This window comes from Cajanus cajan, chromosome 8, assembly GCF_000230855.2.
Source record: "Cajanus cajan strain Asha chromosome 8, NIPB_CcT2T_4, whole genome shotgun sequence".
Taxonomy (NCBI): domain Eukaryota; kingdom Viridiplantae; phylum Streptophyta; class Magnoliopsida; order Fabales; family Fabaceae; genus Cajanus; species Cajanus cajan.
The window spans coordinates 50,527,138-50,554,450 of record NC_138524.1 but is presented as its reverse complement, the minus strand read 5'-3'; the positions used below and the strand labels follow the sequence as shown (position 1 = coordinate 50,554,450).

General features: G+C 41.6%; 1 protein-coding gene across 1 annotated transcript; it reads right to left on the bottom strand.

Annotated features, from left to right (window-relative positions):
• Positions 1 to 20,446: 20,446 nt before the first annotated feature.
• Positions 20,447 to 24,238, bottom strand: LOC145950504 (uncharacterized). Its single transcript, XM_083061594.1, has one exon. The coding sequence runs from the start codon at positions 24,236 to 24,238 to the stop codon at positions 20,447 to 20,449; it is 3,792 nt and encodes a 1,263-aa protein (XP_082917720.1).
• Between the last annotated feature and the right edge of the window lie 3,075 nt (positions 24,239 to 27,313).

The window sequence follows — 27,313 nt, the reverse complement described above, 5'->3', positions numbered from 1 at the left end:
AACGAGAAGACAGGACTTCAAAGGGCCCAAAAGCACAAATTAAATATTTTTATGGGCCCGGAACGGGCCGTTCCAAGGTCCGAAACGGGCCGTTCCGAGGCTCCCAAAAAGCCAAAAAACCCTAATTTGGAACGAGCTGTTCCGAGATTGGAACCGGCCGTTCCAAGATTGGAACAGGCCGTTCCAAACTCCTCCAAAAAGGGGAAAAAGCGTATTTGGAACGGGTTTGAAACGGGTCGTTCCTAAATCTGGAACGGGCCGTTCCAAGGCCGTTCCAAACCAATCATGTGTGCTTAATTTGGACCCCAGAACGGGCCGTTCTGAAATCAGAACGGGCCGTTCTGGTTCCTCGGAACGGGCCGTTCCGATTTCAGAACGGGCCGTTCCAGGGTCCAAATTAACCCACAACGGCCATATCTAGAACGGTCGTTCCGATTTTGCAACGGGCCGTTCTGGACCCCCTTCCCGAAGTCTATAAATAGATAGCTGGGGCTCATTTCTCCGGGCTCCAAAATTTCGTCCAAAGCTCCATAGAGCTCGAAATTTCTCCGTTTTTTCTCTCTCTCTCCTATTGTACTTCTTGAGTTTTGTGAGGCTTATTGTAGTGTGAAAGGTTGCCACAAAGCACCTAAAACCTCCATAGTTGAAGATCCAATAAAGCTTGTTACGAGGTATTACTCATCTATCTCTTGTTTTATCTTTCTCTTCTTTTATTTTACATATTATCATAATAAACGCAATTATGTAGATATTTTAGGGGTTTACCGTGTAATTTAATTTTCATGTAAATAATTATTAATAAAGGGGATTAAATATTTAAATTATTAATTCTTTACGTTATCTTCATCATAGGGTACCGATTTAGGGCGTTGTAGGGGTGCTTATTACCTTCCCTACACGTAACCGACCCTGAACCCAATTCTGGTTATCAAGGCCATTATTGGACTTTAAAAAACCTTTTCTTTTTCTAATGTTTTGAGTAAAACATTGGTGGCGACTCCATAGAATCTATTTTCAAAACCATTAATTAAGGATTAGTCTGGTGTCCGGGCATTCCTTAATTGATGAGACTTTTAAAAGGACGTCTAAATCATTAGTCGCGAGATCGGAAATTTTCGGGTTGCGACAACCACAACACTCTCAATCCACATAATGGGATGAGAATTTTCGAAAACATCTCCCCTAGTCCTAGCAATCAAAAACTCATCATCACAACACGATCAACACAGATTTCAACTCGTCATCTCAATCAACTTTTAACTTGAACAACACAGTCAACTCACAACTCCAACAATGCATTTCAGCATGCAACTCTCAACTCACAATTTGTTTTTCTTATCATACCACAGCATTCATCTTTTTTCAACATTTTATCATATATAAAAACACACAACATTTTCATCACATAATACATCTCCTATTGCATATTTAAAACTCATAAATCATGCCAAATTACTCAATATAACAACATGAATAATTTAAACACCCAAAACAACTATCAACTTATCCAAATCACTTCTTGTGAAATGACAACCTTCAAATAAAATAGTGTATCAAGAGTTATACTACTCCTATCATACCCATCCTTATCTCATAAGAAAGATGAGAAGATTTCTTACAACTTTTATGAATATATCAAGTCCTAAATCTATCATCTATCTTGTCAAAACGTACAAAAACCGAAACAAATGTAACTAATGCTAACAACTTGACCCCTATTCACTAAAAAAGGCATATATGGAGTTCTAGAACTTTTTTTTGAGTGATTCCAACGCCATTAGAAAGCTAAGATCCAAGGCTACAACTTTTATGAAGACTTTAAGACCAATTTAGGTCATCTAGCCCCACCTCTGAAGCTCTCAATCTAGCGCTTTAGCTGCAACTCTCTGCCAGTTTTTATTTCTCCCAGGGCTGCAGCGCCAAATCTGGAGCTGCAACGCCAAGTCTCTTCCAAGATGAATTCTCCCACAGCTGCAGCACCGGTTCAGCTCTCCAGTGAAAACGCAAAGCTTCCAGCCCTCCCATGGCTTCCCTTTTCGTTTTTCACCCAAAATCTATCAATCTTTACCCCTAAACATGATCTACCTTCATAATCTTTACCCACTTTGTTCATACAGCCCAAAAAACACTAGAAAATCAACATGCATGCAACCAAAGCTCAAGGAAAAATCATCAATGTTCAACCTTCTGTCAAGAAACCAAAACCCCAATGTTCAACATGAAACTCATTTCAAATTCATCCCCCCATTTACAATTTTTCAGAATCAAGTCTCAATTTACACAACAACCTAACATGCAAAACAAAATCTCAAGTTTTCCATCTTCCCTTACCTCGGAGAAGAAGAATCTGAGCTTCGGGGAAGAAGAAGACAGGCTTTCACACGACTCCGGGTTCTTTCCCAAACTTCAAGCTCTCTAGCACCCAAACCCAGTTTCTCCTCAGCTCAATCTTCAAAGAACAAGAAAAAGATGAGAAAGGATTTAGCTTCAGCCAAGAAGATGAAATGAAGAGTAAAGAAAGAACGGAGTCGGGGCTTACAGTGTGTGTGTGTGTGTCTGCGTGTAGAAAAGACACATAGTAGAAGGAGGTTGAATAATGTTTATCAAAAACTCACACGCTTGTACAATGAAAAGAAAATAACTTATCAAATGAACTACTGGAGAAAAGTTAGATGAAGCACTATATATTTTTATACTAGTTCGTCTCAATCACCGAGACTACGTCTAGTTCTCAATCTAACTAAATTGAATTCCACTTACTTTCAATAGAGTTACAAGTATTCTTTTACCAAGTCACATCTGGCTCAATCCTCTATCTAATCTTTGACTTACCTCTTCAAATATCTTACCCAAATATTCTTTGAACAACAAGTCTTTCTAGACTTAATCACCAAGTATTCTTTCAATTGAGTCTCTTCAGGCTCAACCACTAAATATTCTTTCAAACAAGCCTTTCTAGGCATAACACTAAATATTCTTTCAAACAAGTCTCTCTATGCTCAACCCTTACAACAAAAGTAATGGATGATTATAGGATTGTTATGTCTTTTCTAGATGTGGTGTAATCAGCAATGAAAACACAAGTAATCTACAACTTATAGGATTGTTTTATCTTTGTGTATTTTGGTTTGCTTCTCTATTCAACTTTCTTGATGTGTATAATTTCTCATGTTTCTTTGTTGTTCATTCTCTATGTCTTTGTCTCGTTGTTTGAAGAATTGATCCTTTTATAGTAGCTTCAAAGAAGATGACCATTACAACAATTTTGAGTTGAACTTACAATTTGCTTCGTGAACTACTTCATCTATCTTCTTTGTTGATCTTAGAAATTATCGTTCCTATATTGAATGTGAGCATTAAATGTCTTTTAGTAATACATGTATCTCTTGTTTGATTTAGTATGATACTTATCATCATTTTCTTCTAAAATGGGCATGGTATAAGTATTGTCAGGATAGAGTAGTTGAAGTCAGCTTAGAACAGTCTTTTGTAGAGCCTTTTATTCGTGATATCCATGATTTTTCTTTTTGTTTTTTGACGGATAATTTGTGTCTTCCTTTTTTACCAGATTTTGAGACTTCAAACATTTCTTTCTAGTCCAATCTATTAAGGAATAAAACATTTAATTTAAATTAATGTTAGTCTCACTTAGAAATATACATTTAATGCATAAAGAAATAGATTGTATGTTTCGTCTGTTTTTCTTTGTCTTACAAACGATATATATTTTTCACATTTCATCTGATATAGAATATCTTGGTAGATATTTATCTTTACTCAAAAGAAATTCTTTCATTTGTTATCATTAAAAATTTAGGGATCCAAGATCATTTTTTGACTTAAAAATCTCCCTCTTTTGATGGTGATAAACATTCTTTAAAAAATTTAATCTAGTTTTAGTTTTGAAAGAGATTTTCTTTTGATAAGGCAAAATGAATTTTCATTTTTTGAAAAGATTTAGATTAGAAAGATATACTTTGATTTAAAAATTTCTACCAAATTGATATTGTAAGACTCGAGCCTCTCTTCTCTTATCTTTTCCTCTCTTCCACCCACTCTACTCATTCATTCTCAATTCTCCCATTTTCTTCATTTTCTCAAAAGCTAAAGTTGAAGTAGAGTTGATCAACATCTTCTCCATTCTTCCCTTCTTTTCTCTTGGACGTGGTGGAGCCAAGGTTGTGGAGTCGAAGCTTCTTCTTCCTTGTTCATTATGTGGTAGCTCGAAGTTCTTCACCTAGCTTGGAACCCCAAAATTTATGGATTCGAGTTTAGGGAAGCTCCTTTCTTGGTTTTCACTGGAAATTGGTTGAGTCATTGGGTTCTAATGGCTGAATGTTGAAGTGGGTATTGAATAGATGTAGAAAAATGATGATTTGAGATGCTTTTAGGGTTGCATGTTGATGTTTTCATTTGTTTTGATGATTATATGTTGTTAGGAATGGTTGCATGTGCTGGGATTCTTCTAAGTTCTAGGTTTTGAAGGAAAAATTAAAGTGGAGTTTTCTTTTTGAAGTTTCTGGGTTAGTCACAGGTGTGACTAGCGAGTCACGATTGTGACTGGCGAGTCATGGCTATGACTGGCGAGTCATGGCTATGACTGGCGAGTCACGATTGTGTCTGGCGAGTCACGGTTGTGATCTCCTTGGGTTTTAGAACATTGTTAAGACAGAACGAGTCACGGGCGTGACTGGTGAGTCACAGGCGTGACCAGTGAGTCACGGGTGTGACTGACTTTGTTTGATGGTTTTCTTCAAGAATTATTTTTTTTAAAGGCTAATATGTATATTAAAATTGTTCAAGTTGTAAATTCAAGTTGATTATATGTTGTAAGTTGATTTTTAGTTATTTTAAAGTTGTTTATTGAAGTTGATTATAAGTTGCAAAGTTGTATTGGGATGTATGTGGGAAAGTTGCTATGTTGTTAAAGTTGTTAAAGTTGTATAGTTGTATAGAAGTTGCTAAGATGTGTGTTGTCTATTGTTGATGATGTTGTGTTATATAAATTGTTTATGTTGTAAAGTTGAAAAGTAGCTTGTTGTTGTACAATGGATATTGTGATGACCATAGTTGCTCAAGTTGTGTATTCAAGTTGTATAAAGATGCTTATAGTTGTAATGTTATACCAAGATGACTATTGTTGTAAAGTTAGGGACATATGGCTAAGATATATGTCCTATGTTGAGATACATAGTACTAAGGTGATAAGTTAAAATTTGTTTTTTAAAGTTGAATCCCTTAGTATTGTGTGGGCGGCATGAAAGTAGTCGATCCATGACATGGTTGAATGAACAATTTGAGTAAGGTATCTAGTTAGAGATGTAGTCTTTGACTAGATACTAGAGGGTGCATGGTACTTGGAGGGAAATGGGTGGGCTAACTCCATATGTGGATTGGTGATGCAAGCCAAGGTCGTGGTAGGCCCGTATCCAAACCTTTCTGTCCTAACAGTAGTATTGGACCTCCAAGTCTAAGTGGCACAGCTGACCAATCGCCTATTGTTGTCTATACCTGGTCCTTTTCTGAGTTCCTAACGATGCCTATACTTGACCTAGTTGAGATAGGTCAAACGTTGGATTCGGTAGGGTTTATGCTACCTAGACTGCTCAACCTCAGTTGTTGGAGATCTCCTAGTGGTATATGTGTGACGACGCATAGTTGATGCTATATATCTATTTTTGTTTGTGTTGTCGTTTTAAAGTTGAAAGATGTAAAGTTGAACGTTGAATTCTATTGTTGTTCATTTTATGTCAGTGTTATTTTATGATTATTATGGTTGTAAGCTTACCCTAGCATGTTTTCTCTTTGTGGATTGGGGCTGCCATGACCATACATTGTATGCGAGCAGATCAGGAGTAGGTGGTGCTGTGATGGGTTAACAGACTCTGGTGAAACTTAGTAGGAGAGCTGAGACTTTTGTTGTGAAAATTTCAGTTGTAGACCGTCAATCTTTTTGTATAGAATAGAACATTAAATTATCAGTCATATATATTGATGGCATCCTCACTTGCATGGACATGAGATGATGGACAAGGAAGATGATGCCTCACTCCAAGGATCAAGTTCTTCAAAGGTGGCACAAGGTTTTAGGGTGGATGATGATAGAATGGATGAAAATGGAGGTTGGGTAGAAGGTGTTTGAGGAAATGCTTGAGAAGGGTACTCTAGGGTTGGCTCACTTCATGATGATGAAGGCCACTTCTAGGGTTGTTTCTCTCAAGGTGGAGATGGGAGGGAGGTGGTCGAATTAGCCAAGGGTGACTAAGGAAAGATATAAAGGCACAAAAGGCTCTCTTTATATTCAATATCCAAAGTATTTACAAGGTGTGGTGCATTGGGTATTTATAGGAGGGGAGGCATCTAGGGTTGCATTTGGAGTAGGCAAATGCATTCCAAATGAAATGCAAATGAACCCTAGATGCAACTTGGTGGCCAATGATGGAATCTTTGGGTTTAGATTGGCTATATCTAGGTGCATGATAAGACCATGCAACCTTTGCCCTCCACTTGGGCCTAAGCCTTTCTAACACCAAAAATAGACCCAATAGGCACCAAAAATATGTGTCACCCTCTAATTAACACCCTAGCCCAAAATTAAAAACCCTAATCATCTAGAGCACCCCATAATACAAGGGTAAAATGGGAAATACAAGGGAAAATAAATTCTAAGTCCTAAACACCCCAAAATACAAGGGTAAAATTGGAAATACAGGTAAAATAAATTCTATGACTAAAATACCCCAAAGTACAAGGGTAATTTTGGAATCAAAGATAAGGGAAAAAATAGGAATAAAAATAAATGCTATGCTAATAAGAACTTAGGAGCTAAGGTCCAAAAGTGGCCTCACTCCTCCTATGGTTTTTTTTCAACACTAACCCATTCGTTTTGCTTCCTTGAATACATCACCTCTTGGACTTCTTGGCCTTAGTGTTATTCCATCATTCCCTCCCTCTTGAAAAGGATTTGACCTCAAATCAAGAGGTTCCTCATGGTGGGCATCATGACCAACAAAAACATAAAAATAAGCAGTAGAGGTAATAATATATGATAAAAATGGAAAGTGTATCCTAAGAGGAGTTCTACTAAAAATTCTAAAAAGATTGTCTAAATTAAAAGGAATAGACTCTCTAATGTTAAGGATAGGATCCTCCCCATGGTGAAGTCTAGGTGTATAACTAAAACCTAAAAATTTAAAAAGACTAAAACTATAGCACATTAAAGCACTAGCCCTAAGAACTAAAATATCTTGTTGAAGGTACCCAATGTAGTGACCTAGGTATTTATTGGAAAATAAAGAAAACTTAACTAAAAAATTACCTAAACAACTTTGTATTGCATTATTTGTTAGATACATATGAGAAAAAGGTGTTAAGAGGAGTCTAGGAAACTCATATAATCTAAGTTTGTCTTGTAAGGAAGTATCCAAGTTAAGTTCAAATAAGTTTGAACTTCTTTCAAGATCAAAATAGAAGATACAACACCATGAGATGTATCCAACAAACCATACAAGCCAAAAGTTGGGTGCTTTATGAAGAAAACTAAAGTAGAAAGAGTCTTAAAGAAAGAAGGCTCATCTACCTTGGGCACCACCAAGGAAGTAGTACAAGAGGTGGTACTAAGTGAAGTCCACTTCTTCTTCACTAAATCTTGAAGTTGAGATTCTTTTTCTTTAAAAAGGACTTGTTTTTGAATCTCCACTTCATGACTAGTGGCAACGTGAGAGAAAGAGTTAAGGTCTTGATGAATAAATAAAGTCTTTTTTAAATCATTTTCAATAGTAAAATGACTTTCTTTAAGCATAAGCCCTTTGGAAGAAATATTATCCTCCTTACTCTTCTCTAAGAGTGTTGGTTGTTTTTCTTTTTCTAACCACTCTTTAACCTTCTCTATACTTTTCTTAATTTTTTCTTTCTTTTCTATGTTCTTTTCTTTTTCTTTCCTTCTAAGTTCCTCCTCTCTTGTTGTATTTTCTTGCTCATGCATACTCCTAGGAACTCTAACTTTTTTCCCTTTTGGAGATCTAGTTGGAACAATCCTAGGTTGGGATCCACTAGTTTCTCTCCTCTCAACTAATTTTGCAAGTAGTTGTTTTATTTCCTCATTATTTCTTTCAAACTCTTTTTCTTTTCTTCTCAATTCTTCCTCTCTTTTTATATTTTCCTCTTCTTTTTTTCTTAGGTACTCTTTGAGTTTCCTAAGCTCATCCCTAACACTAGACCTAGTACTACAAGAGTTATGACCATGCACACTAGAATGATCACTCATCTTTGATCAAAAAGGTTTTCACAAAGTTGTTTTCAAAAAGGTTTGAAAAATGTTTTCACAAAGGATGAGTGATAAAAAGGTTTTCACAAAAGGTTTTCAAGATGCAAGATTGGTATGAAAAGGCCTAAGTATACAAATTGAACTATCAAGGGAGGTGGACTACTAAGAATCACTTAAAAACCAAGCCTTTTCAAGTAAAAATTACTAAGCCTTTTCACACTTTTCTCACAAAACAATTTTTTTTTTGCACAAAAGTTAAGTGTGTGTGTTGTGCACGCCCCCATAGTAGGCAAATGAAGCCTTCTAAACGAAACAAATAAACAAAGTAAAGTCCTAGGCAAATATACTACCAAAGCTTTAAAGCATGCAAAGGAAAGACTTAAAGCATATGCTAGTCGGTTTCCTAGGTGAAGGTTTTCAAATCACCTTCAAACTACACGAAATTACTACCAAAAAAAATGAAGAGGTTCAAAATGGCCAATTACAACCCAAAATGGAAGAAAGCAAAGGCCAAATACAAGAAGGCCAAAAATAAAACAAGAACGAAACAAGTAAGAAAAAGAAATTGTTGAATCTCCAAGTCTTCAAATCTCCACCCCTTCACAATGAACACCGAAGGTTAGCCTTTCAATGGTGTTTGCACTCTTTGATTTGGTGTGATCCTCCAAAGTTCCTTGAACTTAAATCGGACAGCCCCTCCACTCAATCCACCAAGAAAGTGTGTGGTGTTTAAAAGCTTTCCTCACCTAGGTCAAGAAGAAAACACAACCCAAGAGTACAAGAGGCCAAGGAAGAAAACTAAAAAGGCACAATTAAAAAGGCTAAACTCAAGTGGATTTGTTGAGACAAACTTAAGAGTAGAAAGAAAGACTCAAAAACTAAAATTAAGGCACATTAACAAAAGGCAAGCACACAAAAGAGTAAGTCCTAGAATGACACTAGAATAGAATTTATCAAATAGGCTTAAAAGAAAGTAATGCACTTAATGTGTTTGATTAAATGTCTCATAAAGTCAATAAGCATTGTCCAAAAGTCCAAGAATAACTCCAAGTGCCAAGGTATGAAAATTTGGTCCAAAACTCCACAAGTCTAGCAAAGGTTCCCTTTTTCTTTTGTCTTTGACTCTTTTGATTTTGTTTCTTTTGTTTCTTTTGACACTTGACTAGGTCACGGTTTTGAGGTCCAAAAGTCCAGCCAATACTCTTTTTTTTTTCAATTTTATAGTTCTCCTTTGCTTGGGTTTTACACTTGTGTTTGTTAGTTTGATGAGTAAGTCCTTGGAGTATCCTTTTAGCAACTTACAATGGCTTAAAGAGACAAGTTTTGAGTGTCTTCTTAAGGTTTTTAATGTGCAATGTCCAGCAACAAGAACTTGCACATAAAAGGAATTTTCATACTCAAAACATCAAACAATACATAGGCATGTTAAGTGCACCAAGGAATACACAAAGTGGCCAAAAATTTTAAAGCAAGTATGTGCAAAGAAATTAATCACACATGATATTTTAAGAATGTAGAACATGCTAGAACTAATTAGCATGCATGATTGACTCTCTAAAGCACATCAAGGAATCACGGCCATTTTATCAAACAAGTGGCATGCATGTCATTTTTTATTCATTTCAAAGACTAAACATATAAACTTGGAATTTCTTTCAAGGTAGTTCAAAGGAAACAAGCTTATGACAAAACCATATGGATTATAAAATGAAAAACATCATTATATCATGCAGCCCAAAAATTTCTAGCAACTGAATTTTAAAGAAAAAATGGTAGGAACCCTAGCAAGGAAGCCTAAAGCACCAAGATGATTCATAAGAATGATGAGGCATGAATCAATACATGAAAAGGAGGAATAAGAATCATGACATATGACAAGATGATGACTCAATCATGCACAACAATTTAGACATTCAAGGAGACACAAATGACATGACCGAAAATACCAAAGATGGAAAAGTTACCCTTGAAGAACCAAGGCTCTAGATACCACATGATGGCATCCTCACTTGAATGGACATGAGATGATGGACAAGGAAGATGATGCCTCACTCCAAGGATCAAGTTCTTCAAAGGTGGCACAAGGTTTTAGGGTGGATGATGATAGAATGGATGAAAATGGAGGTTGGGTAGAAGGTGTTTGAGGAAATGCTTAAGAAGGGTACTCTAGGGTTGGCTCACTTCATGATGATGAAGGCCACTTCTAGGGTTGTTTCTCTCAAGGTGGAGATGGGAGGGAGGTGGCCGAATTAGCCAAGGGTGACTAAGGAAAGATATAAAGGCACAAAAGGCTCTCTTTATATTCAATATCCAAAGTATTTACAAGGTGTGGTGCATTGGGTATTTATAGGAGGGGAGGCATCTAGGGTTGCATTTGGAGTAGGCAAATGCATTCCAAATGAAATGCAAATGAACCCTAGATGCAACTTGGTGGCCAATGATGGAATCTTTGGGTTTAGATTGGCTATATCTAGGTGCATGATAAGACCATGCAACCTTTGCCCTCCACTTGGGCCTAAGCCTTTCTAACACCAAAAATAGACCCAATAGGCACCAAAAATATGTGTCACCCTCTAATTAACACCCTAGCCCAAAATTAAAAACCTAATTATCTAGAGCACCCCATAATACAAAGGCAAAATGGGAAATACAAGGAAAATAAATTTTAAGTCCTAAGCACCCCAAAATACAAGGGTAAAATAGGAAATTAAAGATAAGGGCAAAAATAGGAATAAAAATAAATGCTATAAAAACTTAGGAGCTAAGGCCCAAAAGTAGGCTTACTCCTCCTATGGTTTTTCAACACTAACCCATTCCTCTTGCTTCCTTCAATATATCACCTCTTGGTCTTCTTGGCCTTAGTGTTATTCCATCATATGTGTATATGGGACATTACTTATTATTTCCTAATATGTTTATAATTATTTAATTATGATGTGTTATTTTATGCATTGTGTATGGTAAAGGAAATACATGTTAGTATTTCCCCTGACGCTATAGATTGTATGAGATATGGTTGGTCGTTACAAATGTGAATTATGTATCTAAGATTTTGAAGAGAAATCATATGAGCAAGTTTGATTTAGATATGATACTTTTCTTATGACATGTAATTCGTCATATTTTCTTAGTCTTATCAATTAGACAATACGGCGTTTGTGACAAACTAAGGCATCAAAGCATTCAAAGCATACAATTTTTAAACAAATTTAAACATTCATGTATATCAAACCATATCTATTTATGTTTAAACATTTAAAAAATTATTGAGAAAAAATTTGGATTTATCATAACAGATTTTTTTCGAGCTTGTTTGAATTTTCAAAAACTTGGTTTTATCTTGATTTAACCAAAATATTTAGATGATTAGAGCATTTATAAAATGTTTCACACTATATGCAATGCATAGGGGACTCCCCTTAGAAACATTCATGATGAAAATGTCAAAGCATTCAAAACAAGTATTAGAGCTTGAAAATTTTCTTTATCAAATATTCAAAACCAAGTAATAAAGCACAATATGATAGCTAAAAAAATACCAAACAATCATAATACCAAAGCTTAAAATGATTCTCATTAAACAAAGTATCAAAGTTGATTAAAAAACATAGCAGAATCCATAAAGCAATAATTGAAATTAAAAACTTTTAAAAATAAAACTATATTTTTTACTCCCCCTTTTGGCATAAAAAAAAACTAGGCCAACAGTAAGTCCAGGCCAGATTAGGCTTCATCTTCATTGGAGATCAAATCAATATGAAGGCAAGACAATAACTTGTTGAACTTTGTCTCAAGTTATACTTGTTTGTTTAGCGAAAAGTGTAGAGCCCTATATAGTTTGGTGATGACCCGATCTTGGTCATCTTTAGTAGCTAGGGGAGGAAGCGTTTGAGAAGATGGTGCAGTAGAGGTCCTTGAGACTCAAAGGCAAGCAACCTGAACACATTTCTATGCAAAAAAAAATTATATTCCCCGGCAAGAACATATGAAAAGTAAAATTGTAAGGGAATTATAATGACATAGTCGTTGTCCAATAGAAAGAGTGTTGGAGGGGGATGGCTTGTCCAATAGGGTGGAGGATAGAATATGCAACATTGACCTTTAGAAAAAGGTAGCCACTCTAATTTGGTAGATATAGGTATGGGCTCTTGAGAGGTGTGATGCCTAACATATTGAGCATAGTGTCTATCAGCATCATACTAAGGCATCTTCTCCTTTCCTTTATGTGTTGAATGAATAACAGGCTTGGAAACAGTCTTCAATGTACAACCTGGTCCACGACTAAAGCATCCATGGTTTGTAAGGCTTATCAAGCATGAAAATGAGGTTCATAGAGGTGCTTTCAAGGCTTAGCTCCACAGCAGCTTAAGAATTCAACAAATTCTGCATCTCAAGTTCTTGTTGTTGGACGATCTACATGGTCTACGTATCCAACCAAGGAGGGTTTTGTAGATTAATCTCCTTTCTAACCACTTGGATGATTGTGGAAGGATTGATGCTGATGCTAGGTGCCTCCATGAGATGCATGTACTCAAATTCTGTAAAGTTGAGGAACTCACTACATCTGGTCGAGTCATAGATAAGAGGTACCCAATCATCTTCTAAGGATGAAAAATGATGAAAATGTTGTGTGTTGTTATATATGATAAAATGTTGAAAAATGATGAATGTTGTGGTATGATAAGAGAAAAAAAAATTTGAGTTAAGAGTTGCATGCTGAAACCTTGTTGAGTAGTTGTGTAGATATGTTATATGAGTTGAATGAGCCGTTATATTGCTAAAATGTGTTGTTGTAGTTGTGAGTTGACTGTGTTGTTCAAGTTGAAAGTTGATTGAGATAATGAGTTAAAATCTGTGTTGATCGTGTTGTGATGATGAGTTGTTGATCACTAGGACTAGGGGATATGTTTTCAAAGTTGCTCATCCCATTGTGTGGATTGAGAGTGTTGTGGTGCTCTAAGAGCCCAATTTGTTGAAAACCCTCCTTGGGAAGTTGTCCCTTGGAGTGGAAGATGTGTTGTTCTCCTCTAGGACTTAGTTGATCCTGTGTGTGGGCAAGGTTGAGGCAAACGTGTATGAAGTGACCACGGTATAGGGGCCAGGTCGAGCTATACCGATTACAAGCGACCAAATTTGAGTAAAGTACGAAGTTGGGAACTTAGTTCCTAATTGAGTATCAGAGAAATGTAGTATTTGTAGGATATTCGGTAGGCTAATCCCATAGTGGCTTAGTTAAGCTAGCTAATGTCGTGGTAGGCCTAAACCCAGCTGTTCTATCTTGATAGAGTACTATACTTCCTTGTTTAAGTGGCAAAGTTTGAGAAACCGTTATTGTATTTTGGATTGATATCCAAATTTGTTGTTTACCTAGCAAGCCCAAAAAGGTTCTGTATTGTTGGTTCGGTAGGACCTAGCCACTTAGACTGCTCACCCTATGTTGTAGGGGATCTCCGAGTTGAAATGCGTGATGATGCATAAATTGTTGATGTGTTGACCTTGTGTTGATTGAGTTGACCTTGTGTTGATTGAGTTGTATATATCTTGTGATGTTGTGAAGCTGTGATTGAGTTGGGTGTTGTTATGTGTTGAATGTTGAATTGTTGAAAATGTTGTTTCTGTTGTTGAGTTTTAAGTTGTTTACATATATGTGTTAATTCTTTTCACTAGCTTACCCTTGCATGTTTTCATGTGGTTTGGACTGGTATGATCATACTATGTATGGGAGTAGAGTAGGGATAGGCTAGAGAGTAGCAGTAGAGCGACAAGCGGTGCTTAGAGATGAATTTTATTTTGAAGCCTACTGGCTGATTTTAGATGTTTTGAGTAGATATTCATGTATATGATTATACATAAACTAGAGATGTAGAATGCTTATATTATACTACTGCTTTAGTATATGTATATTGCATAGCTAGACGTGTGTGGCGTAGTGTGACGGCCATGGCGGGCACACACACATTTATATATTAAAGTTAACACTCTTTACTATTAAATTAATTTATAAAAAATTTATAATGTTACAAGACAATATCAAGTAAGAAAGTAAAATTCACAAATATTTATATTTTTTTAATAAATTTCACTTGTTAGTAGAAATAACTTGCTAATGGTTTTCAAATACTAAAATAGAAATATCTCATTTTGGTATAAGTTTTTTATTGAACGGTTTTGCCGTTATAAAACTTTTAGTACGTAATTAGTACGGAATTAACTGGTCGACCCATATATATTTTAGTTAATATCCTTGGTTTTTTTTCTTCTTATTTTTTAAAAAATATTGAAGCCACAAAGTGTTTGTCTCTTTTTTAATAAATTTCACTTGTTAGTAGAAATAACTTGCTAATGATTTTCAAATACTAAAATAGAAATATCTCATTTTGGTATAAGCTTTTTATTGAACGGTTTTGCCGTTATATAACTTTTAGTACGTAGTTAGTACGTAATTAACTGGTTGACCCATATATATTTTAGTTAATATCCTTCATTTTTTTCTTCTTCTTATTTTCTCAAAAATATTTAAGCCACAAAGTGTTTGTCTCTCTTACCATACAGACTTCGCATCTTGACAAAATATTTTGAGGGCGGAAAATATTTAAATACATATTGTACCTGCTTAAGGATACACTCGTAGTGTTCTTGGTAAGAAGGGCCGAACGGATACTTCAAACGGATTCTTCAGAGGGGGGAGGTACCTGCAAAAGGCACTCCAACGCTCAAGTCAGGATAAGCACGATATTCTAGGATAATTAATGAACAGTGACATACCTTGTTATGTGTGACCTATTTATAGCATCTGACATGGGCCTGAGCGTGATGGGCCCTCTCAGATATTTACCAAATTAGGTAATACGGTACTAATTGGTTGTTAGGCTTTAATCATGTACTTACCTTTCTTAATTGTGATTACCGTTATAACTTGTTTAACCCTTCGGCAAGAGGCCGAGCCGACTATTCAATACTAGTCAGAACGGCAAATGACCGAGCCGTCTAGTCCGTATACGGCAGCTTGTATACTTCCGGTTTGAACTATGTCGGAACGGTACTTGACCGAGCCGCCTCGATGAGTGATGATGGTCCATATTGGAATTAACCAGACTGATGTCGGTTCTCGGCCTCATGCCGAGCCGACGTTGATGGTAATGCTTGTACGTGGCTTACTATGCATGAGTGCCTGACGAAATGGCACGTGTTGGCCCACGTGACCGATACAGTCTCTCCGGTACACAAGCCCCCCAGCCTTTGAGGAGTGAAGCGACGCGAAAGGTTAATGAAATTAAAACAGGATTTTTCAGTTGGTGTCTTGAAGAAGAAGCTAAGGGTTACAACTGATGGTGGGATATGAAGGGTTGTAACCGTTGGGCATTTGATGGCGTACGCGAGAAGTTATGGTGGGAAGCGAAGGGATATAACCGTTGGTCATTAATGACGCATGCGAAGAGTTGCGCGCCCCAGACCGTTGGATCTAAATGATCCAACGGTAGGCACGAGGGGGTGTCTCTTCAGTTGCTTATTAAGAACGCCTATAAATAGATGTGTAGGGGGAAGGGTTTCCACATGCAAACTTACTAGCTGCTCCGAGCCGAAGTTATTTGAGAGCGTTTTGAGTACTCAACAGCAATTGGTCAAGTTCAACCATCAGGTACGTAATGGCTAACCTGGACATTGTTCATGTTGACTCCTCTGGGGACGAAGAGGAATCTAGGTTAAGGACGACGCCGAACCAGGAGGTAGCGTCGGCTTCAGCTTCGAATGGGGGCGATTCCGCAGAGTCGGCTTCGGGGTCCGATCGGTCGCAAAGTGGGAATGATTCGGCATCGGCTGTGGGTTCTGAAGATCAGCCGAGTCGGGGTGGGGAATCGTCAAGAATTTTTCCTCCCATATCGACTCCCGGGTATTCGTGGGTGCATGGTGAAGTTGGTAGTGTATACTCTCGGTATACGAGCAAGAAGTCTCTTGTGGACTTCGTATCAGCCATAAAGTTTTTAAACTTTCCCGAAGATGAAGAACCCTCTGCTGTCTTTTTCCAACCGTGCCGAGGTGACGGGGCTTCAAATCCATACTTCGTTTATTTGAATCAAGGATCGTCCAAATACCCATTCTTTTACGTGTATGATTATATGTTCCGGGATCTGAAGATATCCCTCCCTTTTGACAATTATTTCATGAGTATACTTCGGCTTCTTAATGTGGCGCCGAGTCAACTTCACCCGAACACCTGGGCCGCTATGCAAGGGTTTAGGCATTTGTGTCTAGCCCTCGGTCTCCAACCCACTCCACATCTATTCCTGCACTTCTATACGTCTCGGCCGACGAAGAAGGCTAAGTGGCTGTCGTTGATTCGTCACAATGATTGCTTGCTGCAACCTTTTACCACCTCGTACAAAAAATTTAAAGTGGGATTTATGAAGGTGATGATTCGGCCAGAACCAGGAAAAAAGTATTTCTTTGATGCCGAAGGGAATCCACTATTTCCCTTGTATTGGACCCGGAAGCCGCGCAAGTACGACACGGTTTCCAAATCACGCATGTCCCCGGAGGAGAGAATGAGTCTAAGTTTTTTAGACAAACTACCTCGGCCTCTACCATGTCGTCCTCTGATCCGGTTGTTTGAATCGGCCGATGTAGTCGAGGAACTAATTGGTATAGTACCTTTCTTATTTACTTAAATTTGTGTGTTATCATTGATTTTGACTAATAATGTGCAGGTATAATGGTTGCCCACGGAGATGACGATCTAGACATCCGTAACCTGATCCGGAATCAATTGGCGGCGACTACTGGAAACAAGACTCCAGCCCCCATGGGTGGGAATCAAGCTACCGTCCAAGCTGGTGGGGTAGGGTCGTCGGCTCGGAAAAAGAAACCCACTCGGCCCCAACCTGAAAAAAGAAGGCCGGATGCAAGGGCCGAGGAAGAAAGTCGCCGGGCCAAACAACGCCAAGTGGCTAGCCCCCCTGTTCTAGAAGGTCTATCTTCGCCAAGTTTTTTGGCCGGGAACGTCAACGCTCAGGATTTCCTGAGTCAAGACTTAACTTCTGAAGCCGGCCAAGGGATGCTGAGTCGCATGAGCTCGGCTCAAAAATGGAGCTTCTTCTGCGAGTTCCAAGTGCGGGTCGTGGCAATGGCCCAAAGCATAGTTATGCAGCCGAACGGCGAGGCTGATGGGCTGCGCCGGCAGCTTGCTGAGCAGGAGAAGTCTCTTCAAGAGACGCTGGCGGCTTTAACAGACGCCCAAACATCCAACAGCAAGTACCAGGCTGAAATGGATCGCAGAGGGCGGGTTGCCGACGACTTGGCCTTGAAGGTTCAGCGTCTCGAACTTGCTTTGAAGACCGAGACCGACAAGGTTACTGCTCTAGGGAAGGGGTTGGATGCTGAGAAGACCGCTTTCGAGGCCTACAAGGAGAAAGCGCGTGCCAAGGTCCTTAGCCAGCATCAGGCCGGCTTTGCCCAAGCGGCTCGACAAGCCTGTCATTTTGGCGACTTTCCGCTAGACTTCCATCTTGACATGACGAAAGATTTCTTTCAAGGGAAGCTGGTGGACCTCACTTCTATTCCTCCTGATCAACAAGCCGACGAGGAAGCTCCGGCTCGGGCGAACGAGCCAAATGAGGATGTTACAATTCAGGAGGAAGAAGCGCCTGAGGCTGGTCCGATTCCTGGCGAGGCGGAGGTAGTTTCTTAGGTTTTTGCGTTGTAATTCCGGGCCAATAGTGCCCATTTTTTTTTTTTTTTTTTTTGTTGCTAGGCCGATAGTGCCTTTTAATAAATTCGATTTTTCTCTTCGTATACTGCTTTGAATTCTTTTCGCAATGTTCTTCTCATTGGCCGAGAGTCATCTCGGGTTAGAAGATCTAAAACTAAAGCCGCATCCTTGGCCGAGAGACATCTCGAGAGGGAAGACTTGTAGGATTAGAAGTCACATCCTTAGCCGAGAGACATCTCGGGAGGGAAGACTTGTAGGATTGAAAGTCACATCCTTGGCCGAGAGACATCTCGGGAGGGAAGACTTGTAGGATTGAAAGTCACATCCTTGGCCGAGAGACATCTCGGGAGGGAAGACTTGTAGGATTGAAAGTCACATCCTTGGCCGAGAGACATCTCGGGAGGGAAGACTTGTAGGATTGAAAGTCACATCCTTGGCCGAGAGACATCTCGGGAGGGAAGACTTGTAGGATTGAAAGTCACATCCTTGGCCGAGAGATATCTCGGGAGGGAAGACTTGTAGGATTGAAAGTCACATCCTTGGCCGAGAGACATCTCGGGAGGGAAGACTTGTAGGATTGAAAGTCACATCCTTAGCCGAAAGACATCTCGGGAGGGAAGACTTGTAGGATTGAAAGTCACATCCTTGGCCGAGAGACATCTCGGGAGGGAAGACTTGTAGGATTGAAAGTCACATCCTTAGCCGAGAGACATCTCGGGAGGGAAGACTTGTAGGATTGAAAGTCACATCCTTAGCCGAGAGACATCTCGGGAGGGAAGACTTGTAAAAACTTTAATGTTAAAAATGTATAGTAAGTCAAAGATAATTGAACTGTGTTGTTATTGATTGGATGCCTCATTAAAAACCTTGCCGGCCAAAACCTCTTTTCACGATTTTTTAAGAGGAGAAAAGACCGGTTCAAGGAAAAGAGTGCATCATTATACATAGTTGAAATGTAAATACATGATGTTGATTCAACTGTAATATGTCTTCAAATGAGTAGAATTCCATGTCCGAGGAACGACCTTGCCGGACAGCTCTTCTAACTTGTACGCTCCATTGTTGAGGACATGCCGTATCCGGAAAGGGCCATCCCAGTTGGCTGATAGCTTCCCTTTTGAAGGGTTGCGTCTGGCTAACCCGGTTGCTCTCCATACAAGATTGCCTTCGTGAAATGTTCTCGGCTTAACACTTGAATTGAAACGGCGTGTCATGCGTTGTTTACATGCCTCGGCCACAATCTGTGCTTTTTCCCGTGCTTCATCAAGGACATCAAGCTCGGCTCGGAGCGAAGCATTGTTAGACTCCTCATGGAAGTGCTGTCTTCGGAATGATGGCTCTCCGACTTCAACCGGGATCATGGCGTCCGCGCCGTAAGTCAGGCGAAAAGGTGTCTCTTTTGTTGCTGATTGTGGTGTACATCGATACGCCCAAAGGACCTCTGGCAACTCTTCGGCCCATGCCCCTTTTGCCGAACCGAGCCGTTTCTTTAATTCGGTGAGGATAACCTTATTGGCCGCTTCGGCCTGGCCGTTCGACTGGGGGTGCTCAACTGATGTAAACCTATGTCGGATGCCAAGGTTTTCAAGGAAAGAGTTGAACTTTTTGTCCGTGAATTGTAGGCCGTTATCCGAGATGATGGCATATGGGATGCCGAAACGAGTAACTATGTTCTTCCAGACAAATTTCTGGACATTAGCGGCGGAGATGCAGGCAAGCGGCTCGGCCTCAATCCACTTTGTGAAGTAATCGACAGCTACGAGGAGAAACTTAACTTGTCCCTTTGCCACCGAAAATGGGTCGAGTACATCAATGCCCCATAAAGTAAACGGCCATGGAGAGCTGATGCTATGCAGTTCAGCGGCTGAGGCATGAATGAGGTTCCCGTATTTTTGGCACTGAACACATTTCTTGACAAAGTCGGCGCAGTCCCCCTTCAGAGTTGGCCAATAATAACCGGCCCGCAAGACTTTAGCTGCTAAGGTTCGTCCTTCGGAATGAGAGCCACAAATACCCTCATGGACTTCCCTCATCACGTAATCTGCTTGGTGACAATCTATGCATTTGAGCAGCGGGGTGGAGAACCCCCGTCTGTAGAGGTCCTCAGCTATCATGGAGTACCGAGCCGCTTGTGTTCGCAACTTCTTAGCTTCCAACGGGTCGGCCGGTACTTCGCCGTTAGTGATATAGTTCCGAATGGGTGTGGTCCATGAGGGTGATTCATCTATTGCCATGCACTCGGTTGTTACGCTTGGGGAGGGAACTTCAAGATGAATAGTGGTGCGCAGTTGTCCCGGCTTCCGGCTGCTGGCGAGCCGAGCTAACTGATCAGCTCGTTCATTGTTGTTACGCAAAACATGCCGAACCTGAACCTCGCTGAATTCATCCTTCAATCTTTGGAATAGATGATAGTATTGTAATAGGTTCGCATCTTTAACTTGGAAATTATCATTGACCTACTCGGCCACTATCTTTCAGTCGGTCCAGCATATGACTCGCTTCACATCCATCTCGGTTGCCAACCGCATCCCAGCTAGTAGGGCCTCGTATTCCGCTTGGTTATTCGAGGCACAAAAACCGAACCAAAGGGACTGCTCAATTGTGACGCCTGAGGGACTAGCCAGTATCACTCCTGCTCCGCTGCCTTGGGCGTTAGAAGACCCATCGACATGCAAGGTCCATGGTTCGTCTTCAAAACGCCCCGAAGGGGTAAGCTCGTTAACAAAATCGGCCAAGTGCTGCGACTTGATGGGACCTCTCGGCTCAAAGGACAAATCAAACTCTGACAACTCGACCGACCATGCCATCATTCGGCCGGCAATCTCTGGTTTTCTTAATACTTTTGCCACTGGACAATCGGTCCGAACAATTATCTTGTGGCTATGAAAGTATTGTCTGAGTCGACGAGCAGTGTAGATGAGTCCTAAGGCTACCTTTTCAATTAACTGGTATCGTCGTTCGGCCTCCTGCAAAGTCCGACTGATGAAATACACTGGTTGTTGCCCTTCTCGGTTTTCTTGTATTAGCGCAGCGCTAATTGAGCTGTCAGAGACCGCTAAGTATATGATCATGTCAAGGTTGGCAACTGGTTTGGAAAGGACTGGGGGTGTACTAAGGCGCTCCTTGAAATGTTGGAATGATGTTTCACACTCCTGGGTCCATTGGAACCGCTCGGTCTTCTTGAGCAAAAGGAGGATGGGTCTAGCTATCTCAGCTAGGCAAGGAAGAAAGCGGGAGAGCGAAGTGAGCCGGCCTGCCAACTTCTGAACTTCTTTCAGGGTACTTGGGCTTTTCATGCTTAAAATGGCTTGGCACTTGTCAGGATTTGCTTCAATGCCGCGACTGGACAGCATAAACCCTAAAAACTTGCCGCCTGAGACCCCGAATACGCACTTGTCGGGGTTGAGTCTCATTTGGTGGTGCCGAAGCGCGTGAAACACATCGGTCAAGTCCTGTGCGTGTACAGATACGCTACTTGACTTTACTACCATGTCATCAACGTACACCTCCATACATCGGCCAATGTGGTCGCTGAAAATTTTGTTCATCAACCGTTGGTAAGTGGCTCCGGCATTTTTCAGGCCGAAGGGCATAACTCGGTAACAGTAATTGGCTGTTTCGGTGATGAACGTCGTTTTCTCTTCATCTTGAGGGTGCATTCGGATTTGGTTATATCCGGAATATGCGTCAAGGAATGACAGGAATTTGTGGCCAGATGCCCCATCGACGAGCCGATCAATGTTTGGTAGCGGATAGGCATCCTTCGGACAGGCTTTGTTCAAATTAGTGTAGTCAGTACACATGCGCCATTTCCCATTCGGTTTCTTGACCATTACTACATTAGCTAGCCAAGTTGTGTAGTGTACCTCCCGGATGAACTTGGCTTCTAGCAACTTACTCACCTCGGCCTCTATTGTCGCCTTCCTGTCCTCCCCAGCCTTTCGACGCCGTTGAGCGATCGGTCTTGCTTCTTTGCTTATGGAAAACTTGTGACAGAGGAAACTAGGATCAATGCCGGGCATGTCAGAGGGATGCCAAGCAAATAGGTCACTATTTTTGAGGATCACTTGGCTGACAGCCAATTGTTCCCGCTCGGACAGGTTGGCTCCTATATAAGTGACTTGTGACTCCAACACCCCTACTTGAATCGGTTGCTTGTCATCAACAGGCTCGACTCTTTCGTCCTGATCGATCCGGGGATCAAGGTCCACAGTCGAATGATGGGACACCGAGTGAACCCCACTCGGCCTCCTAGGTACCTCATCTTTTATTCTTGGCAGTCGCAAACTAGCGAAGTAACACTCCCGCGCCGTCTTTTGGTCGGCATGAACCGTGAAGACTCGTCCTGACTCGGCCAGAAATTTCATGGCCAAATGAGGGGTAGATACGACTGCTCCGAGCCGATTCAGGGATGGTCGTCCAAGGAGAATGTTGTAAGATGTGCTGGCGTGTACCACCACATATTTAACTGAAACATCTCGATATTCGGCGCCTTCAAATCGGAACCGAGTCGACAACTTGATGTATCCCTTGGTCTTGACCCGTTCGCCGGAGAACCCGACCAAGGGTTCATCATACGGAACTAGCTCGGACTCCGGGATGCCCAACTGCTTGAACGTATTCCAGTAGAGGATGTCAGTCGAACTTCCTTGGTCGACCAGCGTCTTGCGTACAATACAATTGTGAATTTCGACGCTGATTACCATTGGATCATCCTGGTCCGGATCGATGCCTTTAAAATCAGCTTCTGTGAAAGTTATAGTGGGAAGGCGGCGACGAGCGGATTCGATGGCATGAACATGCCGGACAGCTCGCAGGTGTCTTTTTTGTGCAGATGAAGACGAGCCACCTCCAGCGAATCCCCCGGCAATGGTATTGATGACTCGCCGAGGCTGTGCCGAAGGCTCATCCTCTCTTCTATCTCTAGACCGACTACGTTCTCTGCAAGAACGTGTTTCTGTCCTTTGTTCGAGTTGGTCGCGTCTTCGTGACCGGTCTTCGTATCTCGATCGGTTTGGACGCTCAACGAAACCTTGCAGCTGTCCCTGCTTGACTAAATCTTCAATCTTATCCTTCAGAGCCAAACAATCGTCAGTTGAATGCCCACGGTTGCGATGATATCTGCATGACTTGGTCGTATCGGCCCGGGGAGGGGTTGATGCTCGTTTTGGGATGACCAGTATATCCGAGGCCAGTGCTTGTTCTAATACTGCTGACCGGCTAGTATTGAGGGGCGTGTATTGTGAGTACCTTGGCCCTCGAGGAGGCTTCTCGCGGGGAACCAACTCTTTCGGTCGACTCCGAAAACTCGGCTCGGCCAGCTTGTCAGGTTTTGTTGACACTTCTACTCGGGCTTGGTTCCGGAACTCGGCCAATTCCTCCATCTGCATGTACTTGTCGGCTCGCCGACGCAAATCATCCATGTCTGTAGGGGGTTTCTTACAAATGCTGTTGGAAAAAGGCCCTGGCTTCAAGGCAGTGGTAAGGTGGTGTAGAGCTACAGCAGGGTTTAAGTCTCGAATTTCGAGCGCCGCTTTGTTGAATCGGCTCATGAATGTCCGAAGAGATTCCTTCTTCTCCTGACAAATGCTAATTAGTGCCAACGAGGTCAATTGGTGAGGCCGACTGGTAGCAAATTGAATTGTGAACTGGGAAGCCAACGTACTGAACGAATCAATCGAGTTGGCCGGAAGCCGAGTAAACCAACTCAGTGCTCGTCCCTTTAAGGATGTTGGGAAGATTCGGCATAGAGCAGCATCATCGTTTGTGCTTAGAGTAACTTGAGTCAAGAACACATCCACGTGTTCGTCTGGATCGGTAGTGCCATCATACTTGTCTAAGGGCAAAGACTTCCAATGGTCAAGGAGTGCCATCTGCATGATGTTCGGGGTAAAAGGATGCCGATGTGCTCCGGCCGGCAAAGGCTGGACCGGTCGGCTGACCGAAGCATGCGCAGCTGGAGCGGTGACAGAGGTGTGGGGAAGAGAAGTGTGAGGGCCCTGCGAGTGGAACGACCCCTGTGTGTGAGTTGTCTCAGATGGTTTCCATGTGGGATCCCGGTATTGATTTTTCAGCGCAGCATTCTCTTCTCTCAATGCAGCCATCTCGGCAGCATCTCTCTCTCGCTGTTGTTTCATGGCGATCATTTCTTCCTTCATCTGGCGCACCCTATCGGTCAAGTTTGTCTCCTCAACCGTCTCGGCCCCGGACTGATGCTCGTCTTCAGACTGTTGCCCTTCAAAATTAGTATTCCTTGTCTTTACCATGATTCTTTCACTCGTAAACTTTCAGTGCTTTTGCAACGCTATCGGTTCGGCCCCACGGTGGGCGCCAAAATGTACCTGCTTAAGGATACACTCGTAGTCTTCTTGGTAAGAAGGGCCGAACGGATACTTCAAACGGATTCTTCAGAGGGGGGAGGTACCTGCAAAAGGCACTCCAACGCTCAAGTCAGGATAAGCACGATATTCTAGGATAATTAATGAACAGTGACATACCTTGTTATGTGTGACCTATTTATAGCATCTGACATGGGCCTGAGCGTGATGGGCCCTCTCAGATATTTACCAAATTAGGTAATACGGTACTAATTGGTTGTTAGGCTTTAATCATGTACTTACCTTTCTTAATTGTGATTACCGTTATAACTTGTTTAACCCTTCGGCAAGAGGCCGAGCCGACTATTCAATACTAGTCGGAACGGCAAATGACCGAGCCGTCTAGTCCGTATACGGCAGCTTGTATACTTCCGGTTTGATCTATGTCGGAACGGTACTTGACCGAGCCGCCTCGATGAGTGATGATGGTCCATATTGGCATTAACCAGACTGATGTCGGTTCTCGGCCTCATGCCGAGCCGACGTTGATGGTAATGCTTGTACGTGGCTTACTATGCATGAGTGCCTGACGAAATGGCACGTGTTGGCCCACGTGACCGATACGGTCTCTCCGGTACACATATAATTTAAATTATTTATAAAATAATATATAAAGGAAAAATATTTGTAGGGACCGCTCTAACGAAGCTCCGCCACTATTGAGTAATGTTCTTCTTTTAATTTTTCAATGAAATAACAATTGCCCTAGAAAAAAGGAAAGAAAGAAAGAATCCGTTGGTTTTTTATTGTAATAATTATCAAATTCTTTTATTTTACTTGTACCACCGAATGATGTTATAAATAACAGCTGTTTGAGATCAGAATTCTCGTCCCAATCAACACTAGCCATCTACAAATCCACCAATGATGGCTGCAACAAATCTCACACACTTCATAGAAGAAGAAGACAAGCTAAGCCAAGAATGCAAGGAGTTGATTCTTTCTCTTCCCAGAGAGAAAGGTTGGAGAACACGTTACATCTATCTATTTGAACGCTTTTGGTGCCAGGAAATGGAAATCCAAGCAATAATCACTTTTACGGAAGCACAGGACCAAAATCAGACCTCGAGAATTCCACCACGGTGACCTTGTTTGGAGGGTAGTCGGAGAAGTAAGAAAAGACAGGACTCAGGGAAAACTAGCCCCCAATTGGGATGGCCCTTTCCGAATATGGCACAATCTCAACAATGGAGCCTATAAGCTAGAAGAGCTGGACGACAAAGCCATCCCACGAACATCGAATGTTACATATTTAAAACATTATTTTTGTTAACACTTCACGTGTAATTGTTTCGATGTACTATTTTCCTTGCCCATATTTTTGTCCTCTAAAAAAGAATGTAAAAGAGGTTTTTTCTGGGAAAGGTTTTTAACGAGGCACCACATCAATGAAACAAACCTTTTTGAAGAAATATCTCAAGTTACTCTTAATATACGAATAATCAAATCCCTCTCGAGTACCCCCACTCGGCCAAGGATGAATAATCAAATCCCTCCCGAGTACCCCCACTTGGCCAAGGATGAATAATTAAATCCCTCCCGAGTACCCCTACTCAGCCAAGGATGAATAATTAAATCCATCTCGAGTACCCCCACTCGGCCAAGGATGAATAATCAAATCCCTCCCGAGTACCCCTACTCGGCCAAGGATGAATAATCAAATCCCTCCCGAGTACCCCCACTCGGCCAAGGATGAATAATCAAATCCCTCCCGAGTACCCCTACTCAGCCAAGGATGAATAATCAAATCCTTCCCGAGTACCCCTACTCGGCCAAGGATGAATAATCAAATCCCTCCCGAGTACCCCCACTCGGCCAAGGATGACTAATCAAATCCCTCCCGAGTACCCCCACTCGGCCAAGGATGAACAGTCAAATCCCTCCCGAGTACCCCCACTCGGCCAAGGATGAACAGTCAAAACCCTCCCGAGCACCCCACTCGGCCAAGGATGAATAACTTGTTCCCTCCGAGTGCCCCTACTCGGTCGAGGATGGAAAACTTGGAGCCTCCCGAGTACCCCCACTCGGCCGGGGATGGCAAACTTGTATCCTACCACTCGGTCAAAAATGACAAATGAAGAAACCGACTGATAGAATATGCAGGTAAGATCAAATACAAAGGAGCATAACAAAATGGAGTCCGAATGTGTCAAACAAAAAATGCTTCATTAAAAGGCTCTAATGGCCAAAATGGTCGAGGGTACAATCAATTCTCGGCTCTAATGGCCCAAAAATACAAGCCAACAAAAGGATATATACCATACATCTATACATCATCATCAAAACAGATGTACATTCTAAAAACATAAAACGCCGAACCCCTCAGTCAGCACTGGTTGTCCGGTCGTCCCCACCTTGAGTCTCTTCATCATCGTTCACTGTAGCGCCGGGGTCTTCGGGGGCAGCCGAACGGGGTGGAGCCACTTTATCCGGCTCAGCATCGTCGGGTGCGTCAGCAAAATCCATGTACGCCCCTTGGAAAAACTCCTTACTCAACTCAAATGAGAAGTTGTGAGGAAAGGTGCCGAAGTGGGTAGCCTTTCGGACCGCATGCATAACATCGGCTTCGTGTTCCTTGATGATCTTGTTCTTGCACTCGATCTGGAAAGAGCTTAACAAAGCCTCGGCATTGGCCTTACTTTGCGCCTCTTGAGCCAAGACCTCTTGCATCTCTTGCACCCTCATCCTCTCGACACCTTCAGCCGCTATTGCTCGGCCTTCCATATCGCCAAGAGCTTCCTTCAAACGAGCCACCTCGGCCTCCAACTGCAACTTCTCGTTTGAAGTCACCTCGTGGGCCTCCACCGACTCCTGAAAGGCCGCCTTCGTCTCTTCCAAGCTCTTCTGAAGATTATGGATATCAGCCATGGGTTCCAGAGCAATTTTCCGAAGGATAGCGGTGGTCCGCACCTGTAGTTCACAAGCCATGGCCCATTGAGCCGACGGGGCAGCCGAGTCTAACAT